This window comes from Lethenteron reissneri, chromosome 45 (assembly GCF_015708825.2).
Source record: "Lethenteron reissneri isolate LAM-NWPU_2019-01 chromosome 45, ASM1570882v1, whole genome shotgun sequence".
Taxonomy (NCBI): domain Eukaryota; kingdom Metazoa; phylum Chordata; class Hyperoartia; order Petromyzontiformes; family Petromyzontidae; genus Lethenteron; species Lethenteron reissneri.
Window position 1 is genome coordinate 6,538,035 of NC_083823.1, and position 27,395 is coordinate 6,565,429.

Sequence of the window (27,395 nt, forward strand, 5' to 3'; positions counted from 1 at the left end):
ATAACCGTCACGAAGCGGTCCTTAAAGAGCCGCAGGTCGCCGACCCTTGCCCGTGACCGACGTCACCCGCGGAGATGCTCGAACTCCCGTCAGATCTCAGAAGCTGAGTGGGGGTTGAGCCAGGCTAGCGCATGGACGCGTGGCCACCATGCACGCCAGGTTGTCACCGGCGGCTGCGAGGCCGTGCTTACGCGGTGGCCAGCATGAGGAAGTGCAGGAAATCCCCATTGTTGTACTGTACTTCTGTGCGCCCGCATCTATGCCCGCCGCCATCACCAACCCGCACCGATCGGTGTTGTGGTGTTCAAATACCACGACCCGCACGGAGCGGGGAAAGGGCCTCGATTGACGAAGGACTTCGTACGTGTACACGATTAAATGGATAGCTACTGTGGTGTGTGGATGTTTCGACAACTTGCACACAGCATAGTTATCTAGGCTGTTGTTACAGCCAGCCTCAAGCTGGTTCATGAAAATATTTAACTGTGATTATTTTTACCCCCACCCCCTTCCCCCTCATATTGGTCGGCATCCCACAGGTGTGGTGGCCTGGATGCTGGCAATGAGGGAAGTTTGGCCCAGGTGTCACTGGCGTCTAGACCAGGGGCGATCAAAGCGTAGCTTACTGGCCACGATGACTAAATATTCAGTGTATCTTGGCTTGAAACGGTGAACAAAAAATCCGCCTTCGTCAGAACAGCCCCGGGTACCCGCCGCTTGTCTGCCGAATCAGACGTGAGTAGTCCCGGGGAGCTTGTGCAGACTTCTTTTCATTAAAAACTCCGCAGGCGACCAGCACGAGCGGAACTGGCTGCGTGACGACTCTACGTGACCGCCACCATGTGACGCACGCTGTGTGTCGTGTGGCCCCCTGCAATGTGGATATTTTGGTATTCAGGTCCTCGTGAGTACCTATCTTCGTTGAACTTTTTATCACACCGTACGGAGCCAACCGTGCTTGTACGTAGCCAACCGTGCTCGTCAGGTGCGGGAGTAGGACAACAAACACACCACAACAAAAGGTCAGGAGGTTTAACAGCCCCTTGCCTAGTCTAACAAACGTGATTGCTGTGTGTGTGTGTAAATAAACAAACGGGGGAAAGTGACGTAATAAACATTCTTGGTTCTTTCGGTAAAGTCACGTAGAAGGGAAACAATAAAATAATAAAAATATAAAGCAATAAAATTCTCACGTTTTTTCACACCTGATGACGATTGCTTGTGTTGCAGTCGAAACGTGAGAATTTTATTATTTTATATTTTTATTATTTTATTATTTCCCTTCTACGTAACTTTACCGAAAGAACCAAGAATATGAATCCCTGCAGTCACGAAAGCTTTAAATCAAAATTTGACGTAGTAAAGTTGAGATGCGGGAGGCCGATGACCATATCACCCAGAATGCACCCGATCTCGTCAGATCTCTGTCGCTCAGCTGTGTTCAACCTGGTTGGTGCGCTGATAGGTGGCTACCATGCATAGCAGGCTCCGTGGTGGGCAGCCGAGGGTTAGTGCAGCCGAGGGTTAGTGCAGCAAAGTTTTTTGTTGCACTAATTCTTTGCACCCGTATCTATGCTCCATGCCTTCAACAACTTGCACTGACCAGCATATTGAAGTTTATTCAGATGATCCTCACGGCCCGCCCGCCGCGAGGAAGCCCTCGTCCAGCGGTGGATTCACAAAATGGCTGAACATTTACATGAAAGATGTGGAATTTGCCTCCAAGATATATGCTGTGGGTTTGTGGGTCTTGGAAGGATGTGAGGGGAAGACTGTTTATTATGTCTTCGGGTGATTAGCTCAGCAACTTTACCCTCAGTCCTGAGTTTAAAAAGAACACGCCTGATTTTGTGTTGCCGGTGGACTGGCTCAAGGCTTGATTTATAGCTAACGGAACAAAAATGTGCCTGTGTTGAATGGAGGAATGTTGCATTGACGGCCATCACTAAATAGGATCGTTGTTGGCGTCTGTTTGCAAAATGTGCAACAACGTGGGTTTTTTTTCGTGATCAAGATCTATGTTTCGTTCACGTGGTCATATCAAAAGTTGGCAGTAGTTAATTCGCGTTCTGGATGGATCAGAATCGTATATATATGAAACACTACAATATTTTACTAACATTTTGCCGATATGCTTGAAAATAAACCTCAAATGTTAATGCTGATTTTTTTTTGTTACAAATCAAAATTGTAGTGTTCTGTAATTATTTTCACCTATAACAATCTAAGAAAGTGTGAGGCACTTGGCCTGGGAGTAAAATACTAAAGAAAAATGAACCGTTTTGCTGGCCACTTTTAACAAACTGTCAGCGGCTTTGCATTTAGATCATTGCTTCCCAACATTTGTGGACCCGTAACATCACCGTCAACTCTAAAAAAATACAAATGTTCAGAAATTATAGTGTAGCAACAGTAGTGTCTCCAAAAATTCTGCGGATCATTTCACACCGTCTGACGGTGCCCATACAGGTTGGGAACCACTCCACTAGATGTGTTATATGCACTGTCCTTGTGGTGTCCATGCATCTAGCAGATGTCTTTAAAGTGAAACAGCATCGTTGGTAATTGATGGCAAACTGTGGTTTGCTGCCCAGAAACAGCTCTCTCCTGAGAACGCCTCTTGCGTGTGATAAACAACACTAATCTCGTTCTATTTCTCCTGTAGAACTAACTAAATCCCGAGCGGAATTAATCCTCCATTGTTTGGCCATTTAATTATTCTTTTGATTAAGTCGAACTAAATTAACAAGTGATTTGGACTCCGGTCGGCATAACCAACAAAAATCTATTTTATCCACGTTAAAAAAAAGAGGGATTATTTATTGTGGAAGCTGCTGCATTAACTAAGCTGACCGAGTTTTTAGTATTGATGTATTCTTATTCAAAATTTTGCTTTTCGTTACACGTGTGCATCCACCTTACGGAGGGGGGGGGGGCAGTCTTATTGGGCAAAAATGTCCGTGTGTTTTCCAAAGAGCTTACCTAAGGTATTGTCAAAGTATATAGTTAACAAGTTGGTAAACATGAAGGCAGGCCTAAGTGCTCTATACTGAACAGTGAGCTTACGTCAAGTAACGTTTTTATTTTAAGGGGGAGTTGTTGATGACTTGCATGCTGAAACGTAGCTTTTTTGTTGGCCTCGTTAAATTCTATCGTTTATTTTTGCTGTTAAATACCGCTGTGGCCCATAAGTTATTTATAGTTAGTTTTTATTTTCTATGTGCAATTCGCATTACCTTTGTCAATTAAACCTTAAGTGGGTCCTTTGGAAACCCGTTTGGGATGTTTTAACAAAACTTAGCTTATTCACCATGTAAAACAATAACTGGGCCATTTCGTACAGAAGCAACATTTCTGCAAATGGAAAAAATAACAGGAATTATTGACTTTTGAAGTCGATCAAAATAAAACCGACAATTAAAATGTCAGTTACACCACGCTTATGCACATTTTCGAATAAAAAAAAAACAACTTCTATTAATTGGGGGCAATTTTGGCCCAAAACCTTTCAGGCATTTATCTACGAGAGGGCATGATGCTTGTGCGCGTGTACGTGCCGAAACTATTACCTTGTTTGATTTCTCACATCCATCTAATTTTCATGCAAAGTCTGGATTTTTTTAATCTTTCACCAATATAACGTTTTAAAATTATCGGCAGTAAGCATTTTACTTATTACGGCGCGCAACGTAGCTTGTGACACAGAGCCCGCTGAATATCGTAAGCTGTTACATAGCTTTAAAAACCCCACACACAAACACACATGTTTTAAACACCAATGGTAACCAATGACACGTTTGCTACATACACACTGCAGTGCAATTCTGAAGATTATTTTACACGCCTTCTCAAGATGTCGAAGATGTTATTGCATTTAAAAGGAAAGCTGCGTCGTGCACACGCGTCTGTCATACCGTGTTTGTGTCTTAAATAAAATATAGCGGGGGACATCTGTTGTTGTTGTTGTCGTTGTTGTTGCTGTGTTCCCGCTACAGCCTTTACCCCGAGACAGCCTTTACCCCCCCCCCCCCGACCCCTCACCGCCCGGTCGTATCGGTTGATATTGCACGTTACTCTTGTTTAAATAAAAATTACAAAAATGTAAAAAAAAACAACCATTGATGTGGCTTTAAACTGACTGCATTGTTTATTTACTGTTTAACTCACATGTCTCTCTCAAGCTGGAATTACATTTTTTTACAATGTTCCCATAATGTATTGCCTTTGCCGAGCTATTTTATCACCGTGTCGGTAGTATATTATGGAAAGTGCTTTATTAACCATAAACATATCTAACAATAAACTGTGTAATTAATATCGCCGTCTTTGTCAACTGTTTTCTGCACCACGTCGTTTTATTGAAGTCTGTTTTGAATTTTCAGGAGCGTTCAGTGCGGTGCGTCTGCGTGTGTTGACGTCGGAATTAATCGGAGTTCTAGATTGAAAACTCATTTCTTTCGAGCTGCTTTCTGGGTTTAGTTTGTTGTCCTTCCCTAACGCACCTCCGATTAACACACGTACGCACATAGTTCGAATCTGTGGGCGTGGTGCAATATGGAACATTCTCGAAACTCACAAATCTCACCCAAACTGTCTCCTTGCTCCGACAAGAATTCACTTTTTTTTTATAAACGTCCATTTGGGTGGTGTGTAAGAAGGTGACAATAAACAATACAGAAACACGACAGGAGTTCAAAGTACAAGGTAAAAAAATCACCCAAACATATACCAATATAACTAAACCATCCGACCTGGCAAAGCCCACTGAGTTATTGACTTTCTTTTCAAAAAAGCGACCTTGCCACAACTGATAGCTCAACAAAGTGGCTTTTCATTTGGACATTGCAGCAAAATAGTCGACGCATGTTTCAAGGGTCGGTGACGCGCGCCCAGTGGTACCGCTTCGACCGATTTTGTTTCCATGTTTACAAAAAATCCGCGGTTTGAAACGGGCAGACAGCCCCGGTTAACACTGCCGTGTGTCTTGAACATTCCCCACGCGCCCTCTTGCTTCACAGCGGACGTTAAAGATCCCGTGACGCCGTCACGCTCCAAAGTTGTCGAACTTTAAAAGGAAAAAATGTTACTTGAAAAAGGCGGCGATCGTTGTACCCCCCCCCCCTGACCTGTTATCGCTTCTTATCTTAAATTATAGAGCGCCTTAATCAAGGCGCTTTACATAGAATTAAGAACGGGACACGTGCGAATGTAAATGGAGATGATGTGAATCAAATTGATGAGAGGAAACAATGGGGGGGGGGGGGGGGGGTGACGAGTCTGTGGTGCCGTGAATTTTGCCGAACGCGAAATTGATGACGCTAAATGACGAATGAACGGATTGAATGAATGGGGGAATGAGTGCTCGCCACAATGAGTGTTAGCCAGCTTGGTAGGAACCTCCTGGCAACAATCGCGAGACTCCGTGAGACACACCTGGGCAACTCGCCGGAGTAATAACACGTCTGGGGTGGTGGTGGGGGTTTGATTGTCCTATAAATCACTGGAATGCAAACCACCCTCCCTCCGCAAACCCGCACTGACCAGTCTGATTAAGTGCGGTCAACCCCCCTCCCCCCACAACAACCCACACGGCAAGAGATGGGTCCCTCATCCAGCAGTGGCTTGCCAAAAAAAAGGGCATCCGCTGTGCGCGCGTGTACCGTGCGCGATTGCGTGTGAAGCAATCCTTGTCACGGCAGCCACGTGGACAAGCGTACGGGGTTTGGGAACGTTTGACCGTCGTCAACAATATTTACAGGGAATCGCATTCCACGCCCTCCGCTTCGAAACGGATCGGTGTGTGTCTCGTGCGGGCCGCACCCAAAGTAAGCCTGGCGGCTAACAAAAGGGGACGAATCTCTTCCCACCCCTCCTCCTCCCCGCTCCCCAGATGCTATCTCTGCTTTCGTACCCGTAGGGGCATTGCAGGTCATCATCGCTGTTGGGTTGGGTGACAAGTCTCTACTCGAAGCGAACTGCAGCAGCAGTCTGACCACAGTGGAAACACTGCTCTCTCCGTGCAGAAAATAAAAGCGTGCCTTCTTGGGGAAGAAGGTAAAGTCATGCCGGGGTTATTCTTGCGCACTCATACCGACCGACCGACCGACTTGAGAAAGACAATCGGTGGGATCTTTCGATTTAAAGCTTTCGTGGCTGCAGGGATTCATCTTCTTGGTTCTTTCGGTAAAGTCACGTAGAAGGGAAGTAATAAAATAATAAAAATAAAACATAATAAAATAATTATCACGACGTTTCGGTCACAACGCAAGCAGCCGTCTTCAGGTGAAGAATTCTTCACCTGAAGACGGCTGCTGGCGTTCTTCACCTGAAGACCGCTGCTTGCGTTGTGGCCGAAACGTCGTGAGAATTATTTTATTATGTTTTATTTTTATTATTTTATTACTTCCCTTCTACGTGACTTTACCGAAAGAACCAAGAAGACGGTGGAATCTTCTTCGCCGCTGTCGTACCGCGTGACGAGACGGGGTCGGTCCATTCTCCGGCGTCGTCCTCCCTGGCTCCGTGTTCCTCTTGACTTTGCCTGCGACTGCCGTCACGAGTCTTGTCTCCCTGTGTTGCTATCGCCAGCCCCTTCTATTGCAGGTGACTTTCCCGAAGCCTGTGGAATGTCTCTAAATTGCGATGCAAACTTTAGCTTCTCGTTCGGTTTTCTCAGTCCAAGTCGAAGCGCGCATCAATATTAGTTGGGCACCTTTCAGATGTTTTTTTGTTCCAACTTCTCTGTTTGTCGCTGTCCATGTTTACAATTCACGCCATGGCAGGCGAGATGTTAACTACCTCGCCTGGTATACAGGAGGTCGTGGGTTTCAATCCCGACCCTGACGCTTGCTTTGGAGTTTGCAGTGTCCCTCTCTCTCCCCGTGGTTGGCGTGGATTTTTCTCCAGGTCCTCCTGTTTTTCCTTCCACATATAGAATCAACATCACGCGTTTAGGGTATTTGGCGACTGCTCTAAATGTCCACACGATGATAAGCCACTTCGTTGCGATGTCATTCGTGGACAGGTCGCTTCTGAAAAAGAGCTATATAGCTCCGTGGCCCTTATACCTGGCGAAACAAAAGTAGAATTAATTTTAACACGTTGGCTTTCGCGACCAATATTCATAAAAAAAGTTTTTTTGGGTTAGATCGCGTTATTTATAAATGTGTCGTAACCCTCCACCACCCGGCACGGCCAATCAGTAAAAACAAGTGTCACGTTGACAAAAGACAAAATAGTTCACTACTTTAGCCCACCGGTGTGTTGAAGAGTGAATCCACAACATTTACAATTTTTGAGTACGACGTTTCGCTGGGTAATTACATCCAGCATCATCGGGCAATTTGACAGAATGAGTAGAATTCATATTTTGGTTTTACCAGTAGGCTCATACGTCTGCTGTTTATGATCAGATTAAATTTGTTTAATATTCCATAAGCACTCCAACCTGATCGTGTTCGCCTCTTGCTACCATCATTGTGATCCAGGTCCATCTTCAATAACTGCCAACGGTACACGGCACTCTGCTGTAACACCTTATCCGGTGATGCTGGTGTGTGTTGGCAGTGGTGCACAAGCACAGACAACTACTGAACATGTTGGTCTATAACGGCGCGTGTGTGTGTATATATGTGGCCTTGAAGGAGGAAAATTATACAAGGTGCTTAATTTTTTTTTTTACATTTATATGGGCCTATCGTTTTTAATGGAAAAAGAACATATAATACTACACCGTAACATGATAACAAATGCATGTTAAATCTTGACTTAAAGCTTTCGTGACTGCAGGAATTCATATTCTTTGGGTCTTTCGGTAAAGTCACGTAGATAGTACAATAAAATAATAAAAAAATAAAGTGTATTATCTACGTGACTTTACCGAAAGACCCAAAGAATATGAAATGTATGTTAATAGCTTCAAAACGTCAGAGTCTCTCCACGTGTTCGCCATCGTTGTCAACACGTGGCCTGGAATCTTCTCCAGGTGGTCTCCAGAGCCCGGAGGCACATTTCTTGTGGTGTTGTTGCATATTCCCAGAAGTGTTAAAACATTTTTAAAGCACCCTGTATAACAGACGACGTTTCGGGCTCTGTATGTGGAACTTCTTTCGCACAGTACGTAGCTGCCCTTTCTAATCTTCATCGCACATACATGGATACTTTGTTTTACAGGTAACCCGTTGTCCATTCACATTTATGCCTTTATTTGCCCAATCCAAGGTTTCGAAAAGATGTTCTCATACCTGTCAACCCATACGGTGTGCCCATATTCTTGTGCAGGGAAATTGAGTTTTCAGGTCTAGCCGTTTCAATACGGGCAAAAACATGTTTTTGTCTATTTGTTTGTGTTTCTCTCTTATGATGGGACTTTGTAGGATGAACGTTGGGATTTATAAAGGGCACGGGGTGACCAATAAGATCTGAATTGGTCTGTAATAAGGTGGGCACTGGTAAGGGGTTGACAGGAATGTCTTCTGCACAGCATACATGTGGCCTTGAGTCACCTCGGCGAGAACGTCTGCTTGTCTCCTCTTTATATTTGCATATTGCGACCTCCCATCACAAATCTCTCCTGTATTTGTTCAAGTGTCATGGTTTTTTGTTGCTGTATCAAGGCCATGGTTTCTGAGCACTTCTACGACTGCATCGGTTGCCACTGAATAAATTAACTTTTCGCATTTTATAAAGTTCAGGTATAGCGATCGCTATTACAATGGAGACTATCCTGACCTCCTGAGTACTCGGGTTAAACAAAATAAACTTAACTGAATCCACAGTCGTTCTTGTTTGTACATGATCTGAATGTACTGTAGAAACACATTTTCTTGATCCAGCTTTTTCAGGTAGTTCTCTGGCCTTCAAATTGTCAATTACAGGTAGTCCCCGAGTTACGATGGTTCCGACTTACGATATTTCGATCTTACGATGGCGATAGCGATACGACAAAATTGCCATCAACAACCTAACATCGTTCAAGTATGCAGACGACGGACAGAATCTTGGTGAGTACAGCACAATATGATACGTTAAGATACGTTCAATGCATGTATGATACGTAGCTTTAGCGATTTCATTTTAAGGTTACCACGATATGATACGTTCAATGCATGTTAAAAGTTTTTATAGCAGATAAGATTGTTTCCTGAAAAAAACTTTCTATTAAATTGCAGTTAATAGAGGTAGGCTAAGAATTTACCTTGTTTTTTTAGATTACATTTTACTGTGCAATACAGTATTGTAATTAATAAATACAGTATATAGTTTATACAGTACGGTACTGTAAATTGCTCTGTTTTGCTAAATTATCACCATTCTTTAAGACTCCTGGGTAGGCTAGGCCATCTGCGACTTACGATATTTTCGACTTACGATGGGGTCGTCGTAACGCATCTCCATCGTAAGTAGAGGACTACCTGTATTCAGTTTGCCAAGATCTTCGTGGACAACGTGGCAATGCGTGTGCGAGTGTAATTAATCCACTTCAGTTTCATTTAAGCAAATTTTAAGAGGTGAATAAGTCACCGCTCGTCACTCATCACCGCTCATCACTCATCACAATATGTACGTCAAACTTATTTCGCCACCAGTACGTGGTCGATCGTTTGCCGAGCCGCCCATACTGGGCATCTGTGAAACAGATCACTCTCACGGTTCATCGGGTTCCTCCTTGCAGTCTAACGAAAGATTCTGAATTGTTTACGGGATTGTGTTGAAATCGGTTTGTGCAACCTCTTTCCTGTAGCGTGGTCAAGGTCCGTTACAGTTGCATCCCGGGAACATTTCTCGTCAATGATTATAGCACATTTCGTTGCCCAACACACGCAGTTGCCAGCGCGTGGCCAATGTTCCCATCGGCTTCATTTTCTGGTGAAGGTGGCTAAATGCAAAGCGAAAGCGTTTTTGCAGTTATTTTGCATTACGATTCTCTTTCTATTCTTACTGCCCTCGAATCGGGATTAACAAAATCCCCAGCACGCATCACGTGAAGAAGAATGTCACAGTGTCGGAGGAAGGGAGAACTACAAGTACACACATATGGGATTAGTCACAAGTAGTGACTAATCCCATATCTGCATTTGCCATAAATATGCTAAATTCCTCTTGATATGCAAATTCCTTTGTCAAGGCGCTCTTCCCCCTCCAACCCAGCTTAAATATACGCTTCCAAGCCTGGTGGTGTTCATTCAGACGCTGTCTTTCCGACAGAGCTGTCCTTCACCTGAGGACGGCTGCTTGCGTTGTGGCCGAAACGTCATGAGAATAATTTTATTATGTTTTATTTTTATTATTTTATTATTTCCCTTCTACGTGACTTTACCGAAAGAACCAAGAAGAAGTACACACGCATTGACTCGAGAAGACTGACTGATGTCCCATGACGGGAGCTACCTGAACAAAAGGGCGATCCTTGAAAAAAAAAACAGGACAGGTGGCAACCCCAATCCAGGCTTAAACCTGCTTAGCTTCTGTGAGATTTGTAAAGGTATGTGGCCTTGCCACCCGGGTTGGACCTCCAATATTTCCCAGCAACGTGTGTTCAAACGGGTTTTTGACCTCTTGAGTCTCACCAACAGTGTGTGTGGCCGCCCCCCTCCCTTATCTTGCAGATGGCCGTTGCCGACACAGCCCCAAAGATGCTGGCCCTGTACGAGCGGGGAGAGGGGGAGCTCACGTACCGCATCCCCGCCCTCCTGTACCTGCCCCAAGACCGCGCCGCGCTGGCCTTCGCCGAGAAACGCTCCTCGCTCAAGGACGAGCACGCCAAGCACCTGGTGGTGCGCAGGGTGAAGCTGGCGGACGAAGCCGGAGTCCTCAAGGTTCGTGAACCGCTTGCGGAAGGTTATGGGGGGGCCCTCACTCGCATTTTTCTGAAAGGAAACCGCTTTAATGGATGAATGGCTAAAATTGGCGTAGAATAGCGTAATGCAAAACGGTAACACCCCCGGTGTACGTCGGGGATGCGTTCCGGAAAGGTAAGACGACGAATATGGAAACGACGTAAATCAAAGAAAATTACAGGGTAGATGGAAGGTGAAGGCTGAGATGCGATGGATACGAGAAAGGACGATTTATGCTGTCAGCGATGTGCTATTTGAGGTGATGCAAATCAGGTAGCGGTATTAATAAAGTAACGACATATTTGTGAAACAACGTAAAAGGGCAAGACATAAATTAAGGGAATTACTGTATAATACAACGAGTTGGCCTGTGGCTGCATATGCAGCACTAAAGCCATGCTGCTGCTGTGCCTGCTGCACATATTTGATCCTTCTACACTTTTATAACCTTTACAGGGAAGTTCAACTTCTGTAGGCCCCGCACCTTCCTCTTCAGGCCACACCCCTTCCTCTTTAGGCCCCGCCCCTTCCTCTTTAACCCCTCCCCTTCCTCTTTAGGCCCCACCCCTTCCTCTTTAAGCCCTACCCAATCCTCTTTAAGCCCCACCCCTTTCTCTTTAAGCCCCACCCCTTCCTCTTCAGGCCCCACCCCTTCCTCTTTAGGCCCCTCCCCTTCCTCTTTGGTCCCTTCCTCTTTAAGCCCCTTCCTCTTTAAGCCCCGCCCCTTCCTCTTTAAGCCCCTCCCCTTCCTCTTTGGGCCCACCCCTTCGTTATCAGGACCTGCTTCTGTTTAGGCCCCTCTTTGTGTCCTCCTTTTTCTGTTTAGACTCCACCTCTATCCTATTTAGGCCCCACTCCTCCCTCTGGATACAGGGTTGGCCTTGATTAGCAGTGCTGGGGGTTGTGGAAGGGGGTGAGTCGTGGGTAGTAGGAGAGGCAGCTTCACGATGACCGACATCCCTCTTCAAGCAATATAACAATGGATACAATCAGGAAACACTGGGCATATATATTATACATAGGGATAGAGGCAGCCGGCATATGTCTCTCTGTGAGTCTATGACTCCCTAAGTGAACATATGGACATTTGTGTGAGTCTATGGGAAGGGGCAGTCAGTCATAGGCAGAGGACTTTATGAAGATCCCTAGTCTGGACTTGAACAGAGGCAGGGAATTGACAGCACGGATGGCTGGGGAAAGGGAGTTCCAGACAATAGGGGCAGCAGACAAGAATGAGCGAACTCACACAGTGAATGTTGACTGAAGGTTTTGACAAAAGCTTTGATTGCTGGAGCAGTCAATTAATGGAGGATTGTAGAATGAGGGGAGAGGTAGGATAGATGTCTGAGAGTGTATGGAGGGGACCACTGGTCTGCAGATCACTAGTGGTCCACTGACTACAAGTTGAGAATCAATGCTGTGAAGCATACAATGCATTCACCTTCCTGATTCTATCGCCGTGTCTCACGTTGCAGGTTGCCGACGTGGGGAAGATACAGGAGCTGGCTGCCGCCTCGATTCCCGGCCACCGCTCCATGAACCCATGCCCCGTGCTCGTGGAGAAGAAATTGTTTCTCTTTTTCATTGCGGTGCCAACCGGTCTGTCGGAGGGAGAGCAGCTAAAGACAGGGCGGAACGCGGCGAGGCTGGCCTACGCCTGCAGCACGGACCTCGGCGTCACCTGGGGCGCCGCCGTCGATCTGACCGACGCGGTTCTGGGGTCGCACGTGGGCCACTGGGCCACGTTCGCACTGGGCCCCGGCCACGGCCTCCACCTGCCCGCCAGGACGGGCAACTGCAGCAAGTTCGGGCGGATTCTCATCCCCGCTCATGCCTACTTCAAAGACGAGTTGCCCAAGAGTGACTGCCGTCCTCATTCATTCACCATTTACAGTGATGATGCGGGTAGCACTTGGAAAGTCGGGGATGCGGTGGGGGGGGGTGTAACACCGGGGAGTGTCAGGTTGCGATGGTTTCCGACGAGGCTGGACGGCCCGTCGTAATCTGCAACAGTCGCACGCTAGGGCACGAGTTCCGTGTCCAGGCCATTAGCGACGACCTGGGGAAGTCCTTCAGAGAGGGTACGGTTGTGCCCAGGCTGGTCGAAGCCGCTCAAGATTGGAACGGCTGCCACGGAAGCATCGTCAGCTTCTTGCCCGAGCTGAAGGGCAACACGACTGCCCAAGCACTGGCTCCTCTATTCCCACCCGTCCAAACCCAAGAAGCGTCTGGATCTGGGCGTCTACCTCAACAAGGCGCCCATGGCCCTGGAAAATTGGAGCGATCCTTGGGTGATTTTCAAAGGCCCCAGCGGGTACTCGGACCTGGCCGGTCTTGGCAAGACGGAGGGGGGAGGCCTGTGGTTCGGGTGCCTTTACGAGGGCGGGGAAAAAGATTCTCGAGACAAAATTAACTTTTGCATCTTCTCATTGGCTGATGTTGAGAAGTACACAGGAGTGAAACCTAAATAAATATGCATTCCTGGCAAGGTTTAAGGCATTGGAATTTCGGACCACCTTCAATCATATTTGAAAATTAAGAAACAATATTGCATACTTTACATTCTAGATTTGAAGTTTCCGTGACTGCACGGATCCATACTCTTTGGTTCTTTCGGTAAAGTCATTTTCACCTACGTGACTTTACTGAAAGAACAAAAGAGTATGTATAATACTTTACAATTTCCCCACCCCGTGTTAAAGAACGTCCCCTGGAAGTGGACTTCACGTAACTACTTCTGAGGTCGCCTCTTATCCACACAAAGCTGTGTCAGTCACAACAAAATTCATTTTAAATCCTTACTAATCCTTATAGTTGGAGTATGCCAATGTAAGCAAAACATTCTTGCCATTATTGTTTTGTGTAATCATGAGACCATCAACTCTTGAGAACCTGGTTTAAACCACCGATGGCTGAAGCTTAGATTCAAACCCAGGGCCTCGGTGGTCACAGTGCAGTGCTTGTTGCTTAGTTTTAGCCCCCCCCCCCCCTGCTATGCATGTAAACTATACCGTATCTGCATATGACATTGTGTGGATGCAATACGTTATTCCATCTGAAAGTGTTGCATTCTATAGCACGTCCTGCTTCATATTTGTTCATTAAACTTCTTTTAAACCTTCCTGGCCTGGTTTTTATTTTTTGAGCGAGACCGCTGATTGGTTGAAAATATTTGTTGCCACACCACGTCCATCACTGTCACCCTACCTTCACCATCACCGAACTATACAATGCAATGTGGGCTGTGTGTACCAGCCTAAATGGACGCCAATCAACGCCGTCTATCGTCCACAGTCCTCGGTGATCTAAACTATAAACTAATTTTAATTTGACCAGGTAAGGTCTACTGAGCTGTATGGCTCTTTTCAGAAGTGACCTGGCCACAATTGATAGCTCAACGAAGTGATTATCACGTGGAAGCTTATAGCAGCCAAATACTCTAAACGCGTGTTTCTAAATGTGGAGGGGGGGACTGGAAGATCCGGAGAAAAATCCACGTGATTACGGGGAGAACATGCAAACTTCAAATATACAGCAGGCGTCAGGGTCATGATCGAACCCATGCCTTCTTGCACACTAGGCGAGGTAGTTAACATCTCGCCACCATGGCACCCCTATCTGCTGCTGTACCAACACGCAAACCTCGTGCAGCAACACGGACAACGCAGTTTTGGGGTCTCCGACCCGAACACCTGGACCCAGTTACCCATGGATGTTGGGGAATCATCCTCGAGTCTTGAGCCAGTTTTGCAACAGACTTAAACAGTGTTGTTATTCCAAAGAGCTTACTCTGTGTGATCAGCGTACATTCATGATGGACTGGACTCATACGGGTGGGCCAAATGAAGTGTTCCTACTTGCATAGCTTCTTAACGCGGCCACATCTCAAGATGCTGTACAGAAACCGTGTAATTATTTGGTTTATAGAGAGAGGCAGTCGGTCATAGAGGGGAAAGAAGGTCTTGAGGTTAGACTTGAAGAAAATTAAATAATCCTAGAAAAAGAGCTGTTAAGCTCAATTGGCCTTACCTGTCTCCATAAAGTCTACAGTCTAAATGCCCTCAACCCAAAGCCAGTGATGCCACCCCCCTTTTTGCGGGACATTCTGCACTGGGACTCCCAAGAACCTCTGGACGACCCTGCCTGGAAAAAGTTGGAAAAAACAGCTACACAGTGATCTCTCCACTGCTGTCTGAAGGCCTCCCCAAGCCATCATCATTATCTCTCAATATTCCATCTACCACTGGCATACACGCTAATTTTATAGCCCTATCTCCACGGTGGATGCACCCGATGGCGAGTTGCCTGCCCCCCCCCCCCCCTTTGACTGCCACTCTGCCATTTGAGTTGACCACCGATTAGCTTTAATAACGTCGTATTGACAGAAATGTAATTTATTCATTACTTGCATCGTTCAGCAAAGGACCGTTGTGCCAAACGTGACTTCTTGGGACTAGCATTCGAGTAAACTACTTTTGGCTGCCATACACCGGTGTCTCGAGTGATTTGTTTGATCCCACGGATCACATGGGATGCGACCACGGGGCCGGCACCGTTCCTTTGAGGGGGGTCGCAGTCCTCACTTCGAACGTCGACCGCCAACTGAAGTGAGCTCAATTTGCTGCAGAAGTTTTGTGCATTGACAGCCCGAAGCTCTCGCTCTCCGCTGCTTTTATTCTACTGGGCGCGGCCTGGCTCCGTCCTGGCCACGCCTCTCTTGTCGAACCCACTAGAGGTTCCAGGGGCCTCCCGATGAGGTGACCCTTGCCCCAGTTCCTCCGCCCTGCCAGCACGCCCACCGTGTATATGCCCACCGGCGAGTGAGCTGCCCACCGCAGTTGCCGGTGCTGGACAGCAGTCGGCGCTGTGTCACTACACGTGCATTGTCTTTGTACTGCTCGCCTTTTGGCGTTCTCTGGTTTGACACTGGTGAGACGAGGCCATAAATTAGGCTGTCTGCTGTCTCTGGACAATGTATATGTAGGGTGCTTAAAGAAAATGTTGACACTTATATGGGACTATCGTTTTTAATGGGGAAATAACGAATACATTGTAAAGGAGAGCCGACACAAGGTTGCAGGGGGTTCGTCTTTTAATCCTTTTCTCCCATCCACACCTGTCCCCAGCCGTCTCAATCTCGTTCCCGCCAAAGCTTCCCTTCTTCCCGCCCGTTCTCCCCTTATATCTCCTCGCTTACTCCTCTCCCGTCTCCTGTCACCGTCCCACTAACCCTCCTATTGGTGGGAATCCTTCCTCTGACACCCCTACAACATGATAACAAATATATGTCAATAGCTTCAAAAAGTCAAAGCGTCTCCACTTGTTCGCCATCATTGTCAACGCGTGCCTGGAATCTTCTCCAGGTGGTCTCTAGAGCACGGAAAAGGCACATTTATTGTGGTGTTGTTGCAAATTCTCCAAAGTGTTACAAATTTTGAACCACCCTGTATAATTATCAGAGCATGTTTTATTTCCATGTTCACCACGTACAGTGTGCGGTTAATGGAGTACTTAATCCCACGGTTCTTATGCTTAATATAAAACAATCCTCCCGGTTGAAGTTGTGTCTATGCTTGTATATCTGGATGGCTTCATGGACAAATCTTTGGTAGTACCCGGGAGGTTTGATTTGTACTTAACGCGTGCCCGTGCTTAATTTGTGTTTTCGATTGACCTTCGAAAAAAATATTAATCTGGTCACGTCACGCACAGCCCCCAGAAAGGACATCTCACACCCCCAGGTTAAGAATATAAGGATAACCACTTGACTTGGTTTAGGGGCCGTCTATAAATGACGTCACGCGATTTTGGACGATTTTTGACCCCCCCACTCGTCACACGGCGTCACAAAAAGTCAGAACCCCCTCCTCAACTATGACGTCACAAAGCTCTGCCCCCCCCAAACCATATTTCCATTTTGAAAATAGAACATGCTTCAAATCGCTATAAACTATTGTCATTGTAGTGCGTATTTAATGTGGCGCTGCACTCTGATGTTGTAGGAGAAAACATTTATCAAAAAGTCTATTTAATTAAGTAGAACGTGTTGTCTATATTTATTTAAAGTTGCGCATTTTGATGTGACGTCACATTTCTCACCCCCCCCCCCCCCCCCATCACAAATGTCTGACCCACCCCCCCTAGGTGCGTGACGTCATTTATGGACGGCCCCTTAACCATTCCCGTGTGGTTCAACTTTAACTTCCTCGACCCCATAACAAAAAAAAACACAAAGTTAGACCAACCCCCCCACCACCCCATTTAGCGACGCGTGAGATCAAACTAAACACATTTGTGTTTTTTTAAAGAAAGAGACCATGATTGCTGTTATTGTTTTTTGCAACGTTGCAAAGATTTCGTAAGCGTTTAATAAGAATGCCTCGTGCTTCGCCGTCGCCGCCGCTGCTGCTGCTGCAGAAGGTCCAGTTAGTTACGAAGTGACAGCAGATGCCCTGGTTTTTAAAACTTTGCGAGACATTCTAAAGCTCGCGCAGCCGCACCAAGCTCGGCCGGATCTTAATCCCCGCCTACGCCTACTTCACAAAGGATTCTAGATTTGAAGCTTTCGTGACTGCAAGGATTCATACTCTTAGGTTTTATCGGTAAGGACACGTAGGTAAAAATTAATAATAAAAGTAAAAATAATAATATAATTTTTTTAATAAATGATTTTTAATTTTATTTCTATTTTGATTTATAATTTTATTTATATTACTAGTTCTATTATTTGAACTTTTATTATTTATTTTTACCTACATGACTTTACCGAAATAACCTAAGAGTTTCAAAAAGGATGTCCACAAGAATGACTCGCAGTCTCGCCCGTTCTCCATCTACAGCGATGACGCGGGGGTCACTTGGAAGGTCGGGGATGCGGTGGGGGGGGGGCTCTTCACACGTGTGAATGTCAGGTGGCGACGGTTTCCGACGAGGCCGGACAACCCGTCGTGATCTGCAACAGCCCCACGCTGGGGCACGAGTTCCGTGCTCAGGCTGTCAGCGACGACCTGGGGAAGTCCTTCAGAGAGGGCGAGGTTGTGCCCAGGCTGGTCGAAGATTACAACGGCCGCCACGGAAGCATCGTCAGCTTCTTGCTCGAGCTGCAGGGCGACGTGACGCCCCAGCACTGGCTCCTCTATTCCCACCCGTCCAAACCCAAGAAGCGTCTGGATCTGGGCATCTGCAAGAGGTCGCAAACGGGTTTTGATTCCTTACCCGTACCCGGCCGCACCAGGGTCGCAAATGGGTACCCGTACCCGGCCGGGTATGGGTTCCCGTTCCCTACCCGTACTCTACCCGAAATGAGTGACAAACGGTTACTCACCAGTGACTCACGGCCTACCCGTACCCGGCCGCACCAGGGTCGCAAATGGCTACCCGTACCGGGTAGGGTACGGGTATTGGGTACCCGGTTGCGACCTCTGGCATCTACCTCAACAGGTCGCCCTTGTCCCCCGAAAATTGGAGCGATCCTTGGGTGATTTTCAGAGGCCCCAGCGGGTACTCGGATCTGGCCGTTCTCGGCAAGACGGAGGGGGGAGGGGCCTGTGGTTCGGGTGCCTTTACGAGTGCGGTGAGAAATATTCCTGGGATAAAATCAACCTCGCGATGTTCCCGCTATCCCACGTTGAAAGACATACTTAAGTGGTAAAATAAGTAAGTGGTAGTGGAGAGCGGTGGCTGGTTGGCTCAGGAGTCATCGCTGTGAACCAGCAATGTTGATATCCTGTGTCCCTTTACTGACATGCTGTATCAGCGTTCTCAATCGGAGAGAGCTGCTAGTCTCAACCCAGTTACAAATGACCGCACTGTTTAAAATTTTACGCATCACCGTTGTGAATGTGGTTTAGTGAAGCTTTTCAAGTGACAAGTGAACAATATTGGCAGGAAATATGACAGATTGTGCCCCTCGAAGGAAATTAAAGGTCTCGAAATTATTTCATGAGCAGTTTAGGCATCCTCCAGACCCGCCTGCGACACACCTCGAGCCGTGACCGTTCCGAATGGAAATATCCTCGTCCCATGATAACACGCCAATAGCATGTTTGGACTGTACTTTTTAAAAAGAAAAAAAAAATACAACGCTTGAATAACTAGTGGTAGAGTTAGGTGTAGTGCATGATGCTTAATTCAACAGTTGAGAGACTGCCTGTTCAATAATACACATGCACCCTATTGTATCTTTCTCACTTCAGCTTGGGTGACATGCCAGAAACCGAATCCCCAAGTCATTGCAGAATTTCATTCGTACAAAAAACAATCACACTTTCACAAATTCACAGCAAGGCAAAACTAAATTACTACAAAACGAGCTTTATGTACAGAATCAAGACATCATTGTGGCCAAAATGGGTTGTTGCTACACCGCACCTCGCTGTCAAACGTGTTCCTACTGTCCCTCGGCCAGCTACCACAGCTGCCACACAGGAGACACGCAGCGACCTCCCCAAGATCTGCTCTCCCCTAGCCTGAGCCAAACGAGATATTGAACTTGTCAGTACCACCTGAGAGCCATAACTTTAGCAGAGTCCGATTCCTGTGTGCGGCCAATATTAGTGAATTATGTGATAACCACTTGAAATGAGTGGGGTTGTGATATACAGGGACTGCTCTACTTACAAACGAGTTAGGTTTCAGAGGTTTCTTCTTAAGTCCAACTTTACTCCTATCGATTCCAAACATCTCAATTTTGGAGCTTTCGTGACTGCAGGAATTATTCTTTGGTTCTTTCGGTTAAGTCACGTATAAAGATAAAATAATAAATTAAATAATAGCATACTACGATGTTGACTGTAACGCAAGCAATCATCATCAGGCATAAAAGAAAGAAATAGTTTTCTGGTTATATTTTGTTGCTATTTCTTTCTTTTATGCCTGATGATGATTGCTTGCGTTGCAGTCGAAACGTCGTAGTATGCTATTATTTAATTTATTATTTTATCTTTATACGTGACTTAACCGAAAGAACCAAAGAATGATTCCAAACATGTCGTACATTGGCATGTACACTAAACACGGGGAATGGCTTTAAACGTTGTATAATCTCCTGTTGATGTAGCTGCCACTGGTTCTTCATGTTTTGCAGATGTAGATGCCACCACCGCCACATGTTTGTTCGTATCTCTGAAAGTTCGTAAGTCGAATGTTCGTAAGTAGAGGCGTCCCTGTAAACCACTCTCATTCAACCACTCGAGAAAATCAGGTACCCCTAACATTTTGAAACTTTAGCCGGTTCCAATGTCTGCTTTTGGTCCGCGAAACTGCAGCCCTTCCCCTTTATTTATTTACGAGCGAAATGGAATGCCGTGCGCGAGGCGTGGTCACGGCAGGACCCACTCCCAGGCGTGCAGGGAGCCATCGTTTCCCGCGGAGAGCAGGGTCCGGGCGCGCCACGGGTGCCACGCATGCTGCGTCACCTGCGCGTCGCGAGCATCGCCCTCGACCACCGTGTGACCTTTGTGGACGAATGACGGGCGAGCGGGGGCGAGGTCCGGCGTCCAGGATGTCGTGTCATAAATATGCACCATTCCGTCAAATCCTGGTCCCCGGGAAGACACGGGATAAGATGATTAAATTGTGAAAAATAATGTCCTAACCCTTCTCTAGGAAATAGTCAATAACGCCTCTTTCCCACGTCTGCCTCCCCACTTTAAAACAACTTTTTTTTTACACTTTCCATCAGCCATACAGCCTTCTAGCAAACATTGAGCATCAGCAGTCAATCCTGTTTGAACCAATGCTGGTGACCTGGCAGATGTTTGATAGGCAAGGTCAGATATGGGTCCTAGTTTGATACAAAACTACGTGTAAAATACATAACACAAAATAATCAAGAACGTCATCGTGGAGAATGTAGGTAACAAAGCTTCAAATTAGATATATTTAGGCTTAATGGTTAATATGTAAAACATCGGCAAACTGACATTTAATGGTACTCCATATATATATTTTAAACCGTATGCCATCGTGGTGGACTATGGGTTTAAAAAATATTAAAAATAAACTTTTGTTCTATCAGTCTGTGCGCTTTCTGAACCAATTTGTTGAATGAACCAAAATGTTATTTTTACATGACCCTTGTGCTACTTTATCGACGTAGCCAGCTAAAAATCGAATTCGGCTATCCGCCAAAACCTTTCAACCTACGTGATACATCTTGGCGTTAAAATTTTAAGATTTTGTTGCCTTTTCGCTGGAGGCATTTAAATGTATTTCAATTGACCTTGAGATAAAACCACAAAAGATGAAAGACCAACCGAATGTGTCACGATTGCCAAGCCGCTGTAAGCCAATTTGTATTTCGCACATTCTTACTTTCAGCGCAGTCTGTTACTTCTACTTACTTCACCGAAATGCATTATTTAAACCCTACTTTATAAATTTTTCCCAACTGATCAAGTGAAATAATGTTATACCGCTGTACTGCAGGGGCGTATCCTTCGTTAACGGATATTAATCAAGAAAAATGTTTTCTCCAACTGTGACAAAACCACTGCGTTTACGCGGCCAACAAAAAATCACATTGCGTCGAGGTTGTCGGGAAATGGCTTTCGTACGACGATGTACAAACGGAAAGAGATTACGAGGAAGACAGGAAAAGAATGCGATCGGACAGATGACTTAAGCAAACCGATCGTCATAATGCAACGTGGAAGAGCAGCGCAGCAAGGCTGCTGGACGACGGGAGATATCTGCCGCCTGCAGGTCGCCAACCCTCTGGCAAGACGACGTCACGACACGAGTGGAAACCAAACAAATTAACCAACGAACCAGACAGGGCGATGTGCTCCGGGGCAGTCGGTGACCAGCTGACACAGAGCAGCGACTCCTCCGTCTCTTCCGGCGCCGTCACGCTCTTCCGGCAAGAGCTCTCCAAAGTGGCGGCAGCCACCACGCGATCCAGATTCCTCGCGTCGGACACGGCCACGCGCCCGCTCGCCCAAAACCTCGCCACTCGGACCCCGGGCCGTCCGGCCTGCCCACCGGAGCGGCAGCCGTCCAAGGCGGCCGTGCAGGCGCAACGGGGTCCGTCGCCGGCTTGGCTCCCCGCCTCCGGCGGCGGTGAGGGTGCCGCGTGCGCCGCCACACGCCCGGAGCGGGCGTCCAGCAGCCAGAGGTCGCCGACGTCGCCGCAGGCCAGCAGTGTGCGCCCTCCGTCCACGAACGCCAGCGCGCACAGGCGGCCGCCACCAGCGCCGCCGTCTGTCGGCGTTCAAACGCTTTAGCGGGTTAAAACTAAACTTTTACACCATTGGAACCTCATTTGCCAGTAAAAATATAATTGTTTTTTTACCCTTCTATCTGGCAACAAAACTGACACTTTTTTTACAAGGAGTCATGTTTGCATAGACCACAATACCTGCAGCTATAATGCAAACAAAAAACACAACTCTGATATATATGCACTGTGCGCCTTTCGGCGTCATCTGGTCCAACCCATGTGAGACTAGATTCTAAGGAAAGCTGTCCCGGGTGTGGACCAATCAACTTCAAGGACAGTGCATATATTATCAGTTATGTTTTTTTTGTTTGCATTATGACTGCAGGTATTGTGGTCTATGCAAACATGACTCCTTGTAAAAAAGGTGTCAGTTTTTTTGCCAGATAGAAGGGTAAAAAACCAATTATAAAACTAAACTTATTAAACTAATTTTAATTTACCAGGTGAGGCTCACTGAGCTACGTAGCTCTTTTTCAGAAGCGACCTTGGCCACAAATGACAGCTCGACTAAGTCGGCTGATCATCACTTGGAAATTTATGAGTAGCCAAACACTCTTAAATGCGTGTTGTTGATTCTAAATGTGGAGGGAAAAACCGGAGGACCCGGAGAAAAATCCATGCAAGCACAGGAAGGGACATGCAAACTCCAAATATACAGCAGGCGTCAGGGTTGGGATCGAACCCAAGACGTCCTGTATACCAGGCGAGGGAGTTAACATCTCGCCACCGTGGCACCCAGGTTAGTGCCGCTCACGTTCACAAACCAAAAGCAGATGCGGATACCTGATGCACAAATGGAAGGGAAAAAAACTCTCCAGTGTGCGACTGTGGTCATCCAGAACTGACCGTACAACGTAGAACGCAATGCCCGATCCACAAATTCCAAGGAGAGGTCAAGGCGATACACTCCGCTACTGCTCCTGACGCGGCTATCTGGCTTGACCACCTGAATGTGAAACTGTAACCGTTGCTCCGTATGAAAGAAGATAGGTGATACCAATTAGGGATGAGATTGAAAATTTTCAGGTGACAGTTTGGGATTTTTTAGGCCAATTTCGGATCGTTTTTCAGTTGCCCGTATTATTCACGTCGTATGACAATCGCGTAAGCGATCCGAAAGTGCGGACAGGACCGTCGCAGGGTTGTGATGTCACGGAAGTTCCCGTCTTATTTTGACGTGGTGAATTGTTCTAAATAATAATAATCACGGTACAAGTGTCAAACTTTTCAGCACCGTTTTAAAGCGCGGCACTCAAGTGTCACGTAGAATTTCGGAACGGACAATAGCGATATCATCCCGTCTGCACAACTGATATTATAATTGAGATACATATTTTTTTACTTACAACACAAGACTAACATTTTTCTTTACAATCAAAGTCCGCTACCGATGACGGCGTCGCCGAGACAGAAGGTGGCTTGTCGCGTGTGCAGGTCCGTGGTCTGGACGGTGCCGATGCTGGACCCATGCAGGAGGAGCTGGTCCGATGAGCAGCACATGTGACTCCACTGCGGCTCTCTCCGGCTGTTGTGGATCTCGCCCACATTCCTCACCACATCTGGCGCGTGCAGCACAAACACACACACACGTGCAGTCCCGGTGGCTGCCCCCCTCCTCCACACTCGCCGCGCACTGATGAGCGGCAGATTTTTACAAAGATTCATGAGCATCACTTGTGGGTACTTCCAGCTCTTCAAAGATGTTTGGTTGGCAAGCGTATAAAAGTAGGCCATACACCTCTTAGAGGGCCTCTCAAGAACTTACTCTTGTCGAGGCCATGGTAAGCCAGCGGATAAAGTTAGGGCAATCTTCACTGGCCATGTCATATGATATGAGCAAAAGAGTTTTGCTGGCTGCCTGGTGGGCAGCTGGGGCGCCACGGTGGCAAGAAGTTAACTACCTCGTCTGGTATACAGGAGGTCGTGGGTTCGATCCAAACCCTGATGCTCGTACATTTGGGGTTTGCATGTTCTCCCCCTGATCGCGTGGATTTTCTCCGGGTCCTCCGGTTTTTCCCTCCGCATTTAGAAGCAACGCGCGTTAAACTATCATTTGTGGCCAGGTCGCTTCTGAAAAAGAGCTACATAGCTCAGTGGGCTTGACCTGGTAAAATAAAAATTGTTTAATTTAAGTGCGCTATAAGATCGCTCGCCATCCCACAGCATTGGGTCAGGTCCGTGTGTCGTGCTGGCGTCATGCCTTCTCCCCTCTACCCTCTACCCAGGCCGCACGAGCAGTGCCAGTTTGTCACTGAAATTTACTTTGCAGTGTGATTTTACACGTAAAAAATGCGGTTGTCCAAGTCTGGACTAATCTGATCGCTACTCTCCCCAGTGGACATCTGCAATGGTAACATCCAATCAGATAACAGAGATCACATGACAACAACCCCAGCTTGTGTGCTCTGTGAACCAATCATCATCCACTACACTTTTCATCAAACCCTTTTTCCGTTGGCTTGACAAAACTCTATCATTACATGCCAAACAACTATGATAATTTTTTATTTAAAGCTTTTGTGACTGCAGGGATTCATATTCTTGGTTCTTTCGGTAAATTCACATAGAAGGGAAATAATAAAATCTTAATAAAAATTAGATTTATAAAAATTAGATTTTTATTATTTCCCTTCTACGTGACTTTACCGAAAGAAGCAAGAATATGAATGGGAAAATAATATATTTTTTAAATATTTTTATTATTTCCCTTCTACGTGAATTTACCGAAAGAACCAAGAATAACTATGATAATATTCACGATTTATCGCCCTTTGTCAAAACAAAGCTGAAGGCCTCCCTACTCTGCTTCAGTCAAGGGGGTTGCTTGACCATACTTCACCACGCTGCTCAGCACAAGTTGTGATGCGGAAGATAAACCCAACCCCCCCCACCCCGTTTGGATATCACTCACCACAGATGTCAGCCATGAGCCGGGATTCCAACGCACGGTCGATGGATTCATTGTGCGGTGTGCCCCAGAGGTCGCAAAAGGGTTTTGATTCCTTACCCGTACCCGGCCGCACCAGGGTCGCAAATGGGTACCCGTACCCATACCCATACCCCGCCGGGTACGGGTACCCGTACGCTACCCGTACCCTACCCGAAATGAGTGACAAACGGTTACTCACCGGTGACTCACGGCCTACCCGTACCCGTACCCGGCCGCACCAGGGCCGCAAATGGGTACCCGTACCCGGCCGGGTACGGGTAGCGGGTAGGGTACGGGTATCGGGTACCCGGTTGTGACCTCTGGTGTGCCCACCCCTCCGCCAACCCCTCCGTGATAACCGACAGCTTACGTGCGTCTGTTTATGGCCGTTCTCGTGTCCCCTCCATCTCTCTCTCTCCCCGAAGTTAGAAGCGGAGGCGCGCGTTCACTCACCCGTGTCGTCTCCTCCCCTTTGCCAGAGTTGGACGGAGTTGTCCGTAGGGCCGCTGCTCAGCAGCAAGCTAGGAGTGGAGCGAGGGAACAGCGATCAGCTCCCCGAGTGATATTGGTGCTGGAACGTGGTGATGCCCGTATCTTAAGCGGTATTGAAATAAAAATAAAAACTTCCGGGATGCAAAGATTTTTTTAAATTGGAATCCAATTTCTTTAGAACTGTTGTTTGTGTTAAGCTTATTGTCCTTTCCCCCCATACCTCTGTGGGGAAGGACATGCATGCGTACAAAATAAGACGGGAACAGAATCATTGAGCATTTAAAACGCACGTTAAATACCACATAACAAGCGTCACGTGCGTGACACAGAACATGCAAACTCCAAATATACAGGCGTCGGGGTCGGGGATCGAACCAGCAACCTCCTGCATACCAGGCGGGGTAGTTAACATCTCGCCACCGCTTGCCTGTCAAGCGCAACAGTCACGGTAGCAGCAGCAATAGCAGCTGCTGGTGGTGGTGGGGAATCAACTGCTTGTCTGTCAAGCGCAACAGTCGCGGTAGCAGCAGCAATAGCAGCTGGTGGTGGTGGTGGGGAATCAGTTGCTTGCCTGTCAAGCGCAACAGTCACGGTAGCAGCAGCAATAGCAGCTGGTGGTGGTGGTGGTGGGGAATCAACTGCTTGCCTCACCTGGTACCCCGAACGCTCTCCAAACGGTACACTGGCCGGTTCGAGAAGCCTCCGTGCACCACCTTGAAGTCGCGCTCCGGACACATGCCCTGCCGAGCGACGGGAAAGTGGCCGGAGAGAAACGGTGAATTGAAATCACCCGCAATGCCCCTCCCTCCCTGCTACATTGTTTTTATAGCATTATTTTAGTGATTTCTAGAAAGGTTTAGTTTAGCCATATTTGTTTGATGTAGATTAAAGGTAGACTTAGAATTTTTTATCTAAATTGTATTATGATTCTTCTTCTTGGTTTTTTTGGTAGAGTCACGTAGAAGAGAAATTATAAAAATAAAACATAATAAAATACAATTCTCATGACGTTTCAGCCACAACGCAAGCAGCCGTCCTCAGGTGAAGAACAGGTCTGTCGGAAAGACAGCGTCTTTATTATTTTATTATTTCCCTTCTACGTGACTTTACCGAAAGAACCAAGAAGATGAATCCCTGCAGTCACGAAAGCTTTAAATCGAAATGTATTATGATTGTTATTGTGATCTAACATCAAAATGTGATTTTTGTACATTTTTGTACGCAGCATAAACAAATGGTGCTTTTTCTGGAAAATTTGATTGATTTTGTAGGGGATGTTTCAAATGTGCGTGCAGTACATTTTAAACGCATCTTTAAATGTTATTGTTTGTTGCGGTCGCACCCGAATCAAGAGCCGAATGGCTCACAGGGTCATTCCAAATAAACGAAACTGAAAACTGAAACTGCCCAACCGCCTCCCCTCCACCTGCGCATTGCTTGGATGTGCGACCACCACACACAACGGCCCGGTAAGAGGCTGCGGAACAAGGCGGCGGTCAGCAGAGGGCAATGCGGCATAACGGGCGATTCTGTCACGTGCGCTTCGTTGAACGCTGTGAAAGAGTTGTTGCTGTCCGTGATATTTTCGCCATGGTTTTTATCGCGACCGTGCGATCTGCGCCACGTCGCCAGACGGGGAATCCCCTGCGACCTCCCGCAGAGCAGTGCGACCCTTCGCGTTGGAAAACGGCCCGCGGAAGCGGATATTGCAGAGCTACTTCTGAGATTCCTTCAAGCGACCTCTGGTCCACACGCAGTAGAGGGCAGCACTTGCCACGTGCGTTGTATTACAATTCTCAGAGCTGGATTTTTTTTCCAAAATTAAGTGCAAGAACCAAATTCGATGTCACGGGCTTTGCTATGCAGTCATTGGGAGGCCAGGCTGAGACTATCAACTACCAAAACTTGAGATCCA

At 46.8% G+C, this 27,395-nt stretch overlaps 2 protein-coding genes across 2 annotated transcripts in view; one reads left to right on the forward strand and one right to left on the reverse strand.

Moving 5' to 3' along the window:
- The first annotated feature begins 8,607 nt into the window (after positions 1 to 8,607).
- Positions 8,608 to 13,959, forward strand: LOC133353915 (sialidase-3-like). The gene is given in 5 exon segments (XM_061570426.1): positions 8,608 to 9,002; positions 10,608 to 10,817; positions 12,314 to 12,772; positions 12,775 to 13,017; positions 13,019 to 13,959. Coding segments are annotated over 5 exon segments (1,227 nt in total). The 5' UTR covers positions 8,608 to 8,978; the 3' UTR covers positions 13,310 to 13,959.
- Positions 13,960 to 20,133: 6,174 nt separating this feature from the next.
- The window catches only part of WDR73 (WD repeat domain 73), a 66,617-nt gene continuing 59,355 nt past the window's right edge, over positions 20,134 to 27,395 (reverse strand). Inside the window, exons 6-10 of the mRNA XM_061570237.1 lie at positions 26,132 to 26,220; positions 25,442 to 25,509; positions 23,448 to 23,618; positions 21,609 to 22,040; positions 20,134 to 20,376 (exon numbers count right to left, since the gene is read on the reverse strand). Of these exons, the coding sequence (XP_061426221.1) occupies positions 20,159 to 20,376; positions 21,609 to 22,040; positions 23,448 to 23,618; positions 25,442 to 25,509; positions 26,132 to 26,220 (978 nt within the window). The 3' untranslated portion in view covers positions 20,134 to 20,158. The remainder of the gene's footprint in view (positions 20,377 to 21,608; positions 22,041 to 23,447; positions 23,619 to 25,441; positions 25,510 to 26,131; positions 26,221 to 27,395) is intronic.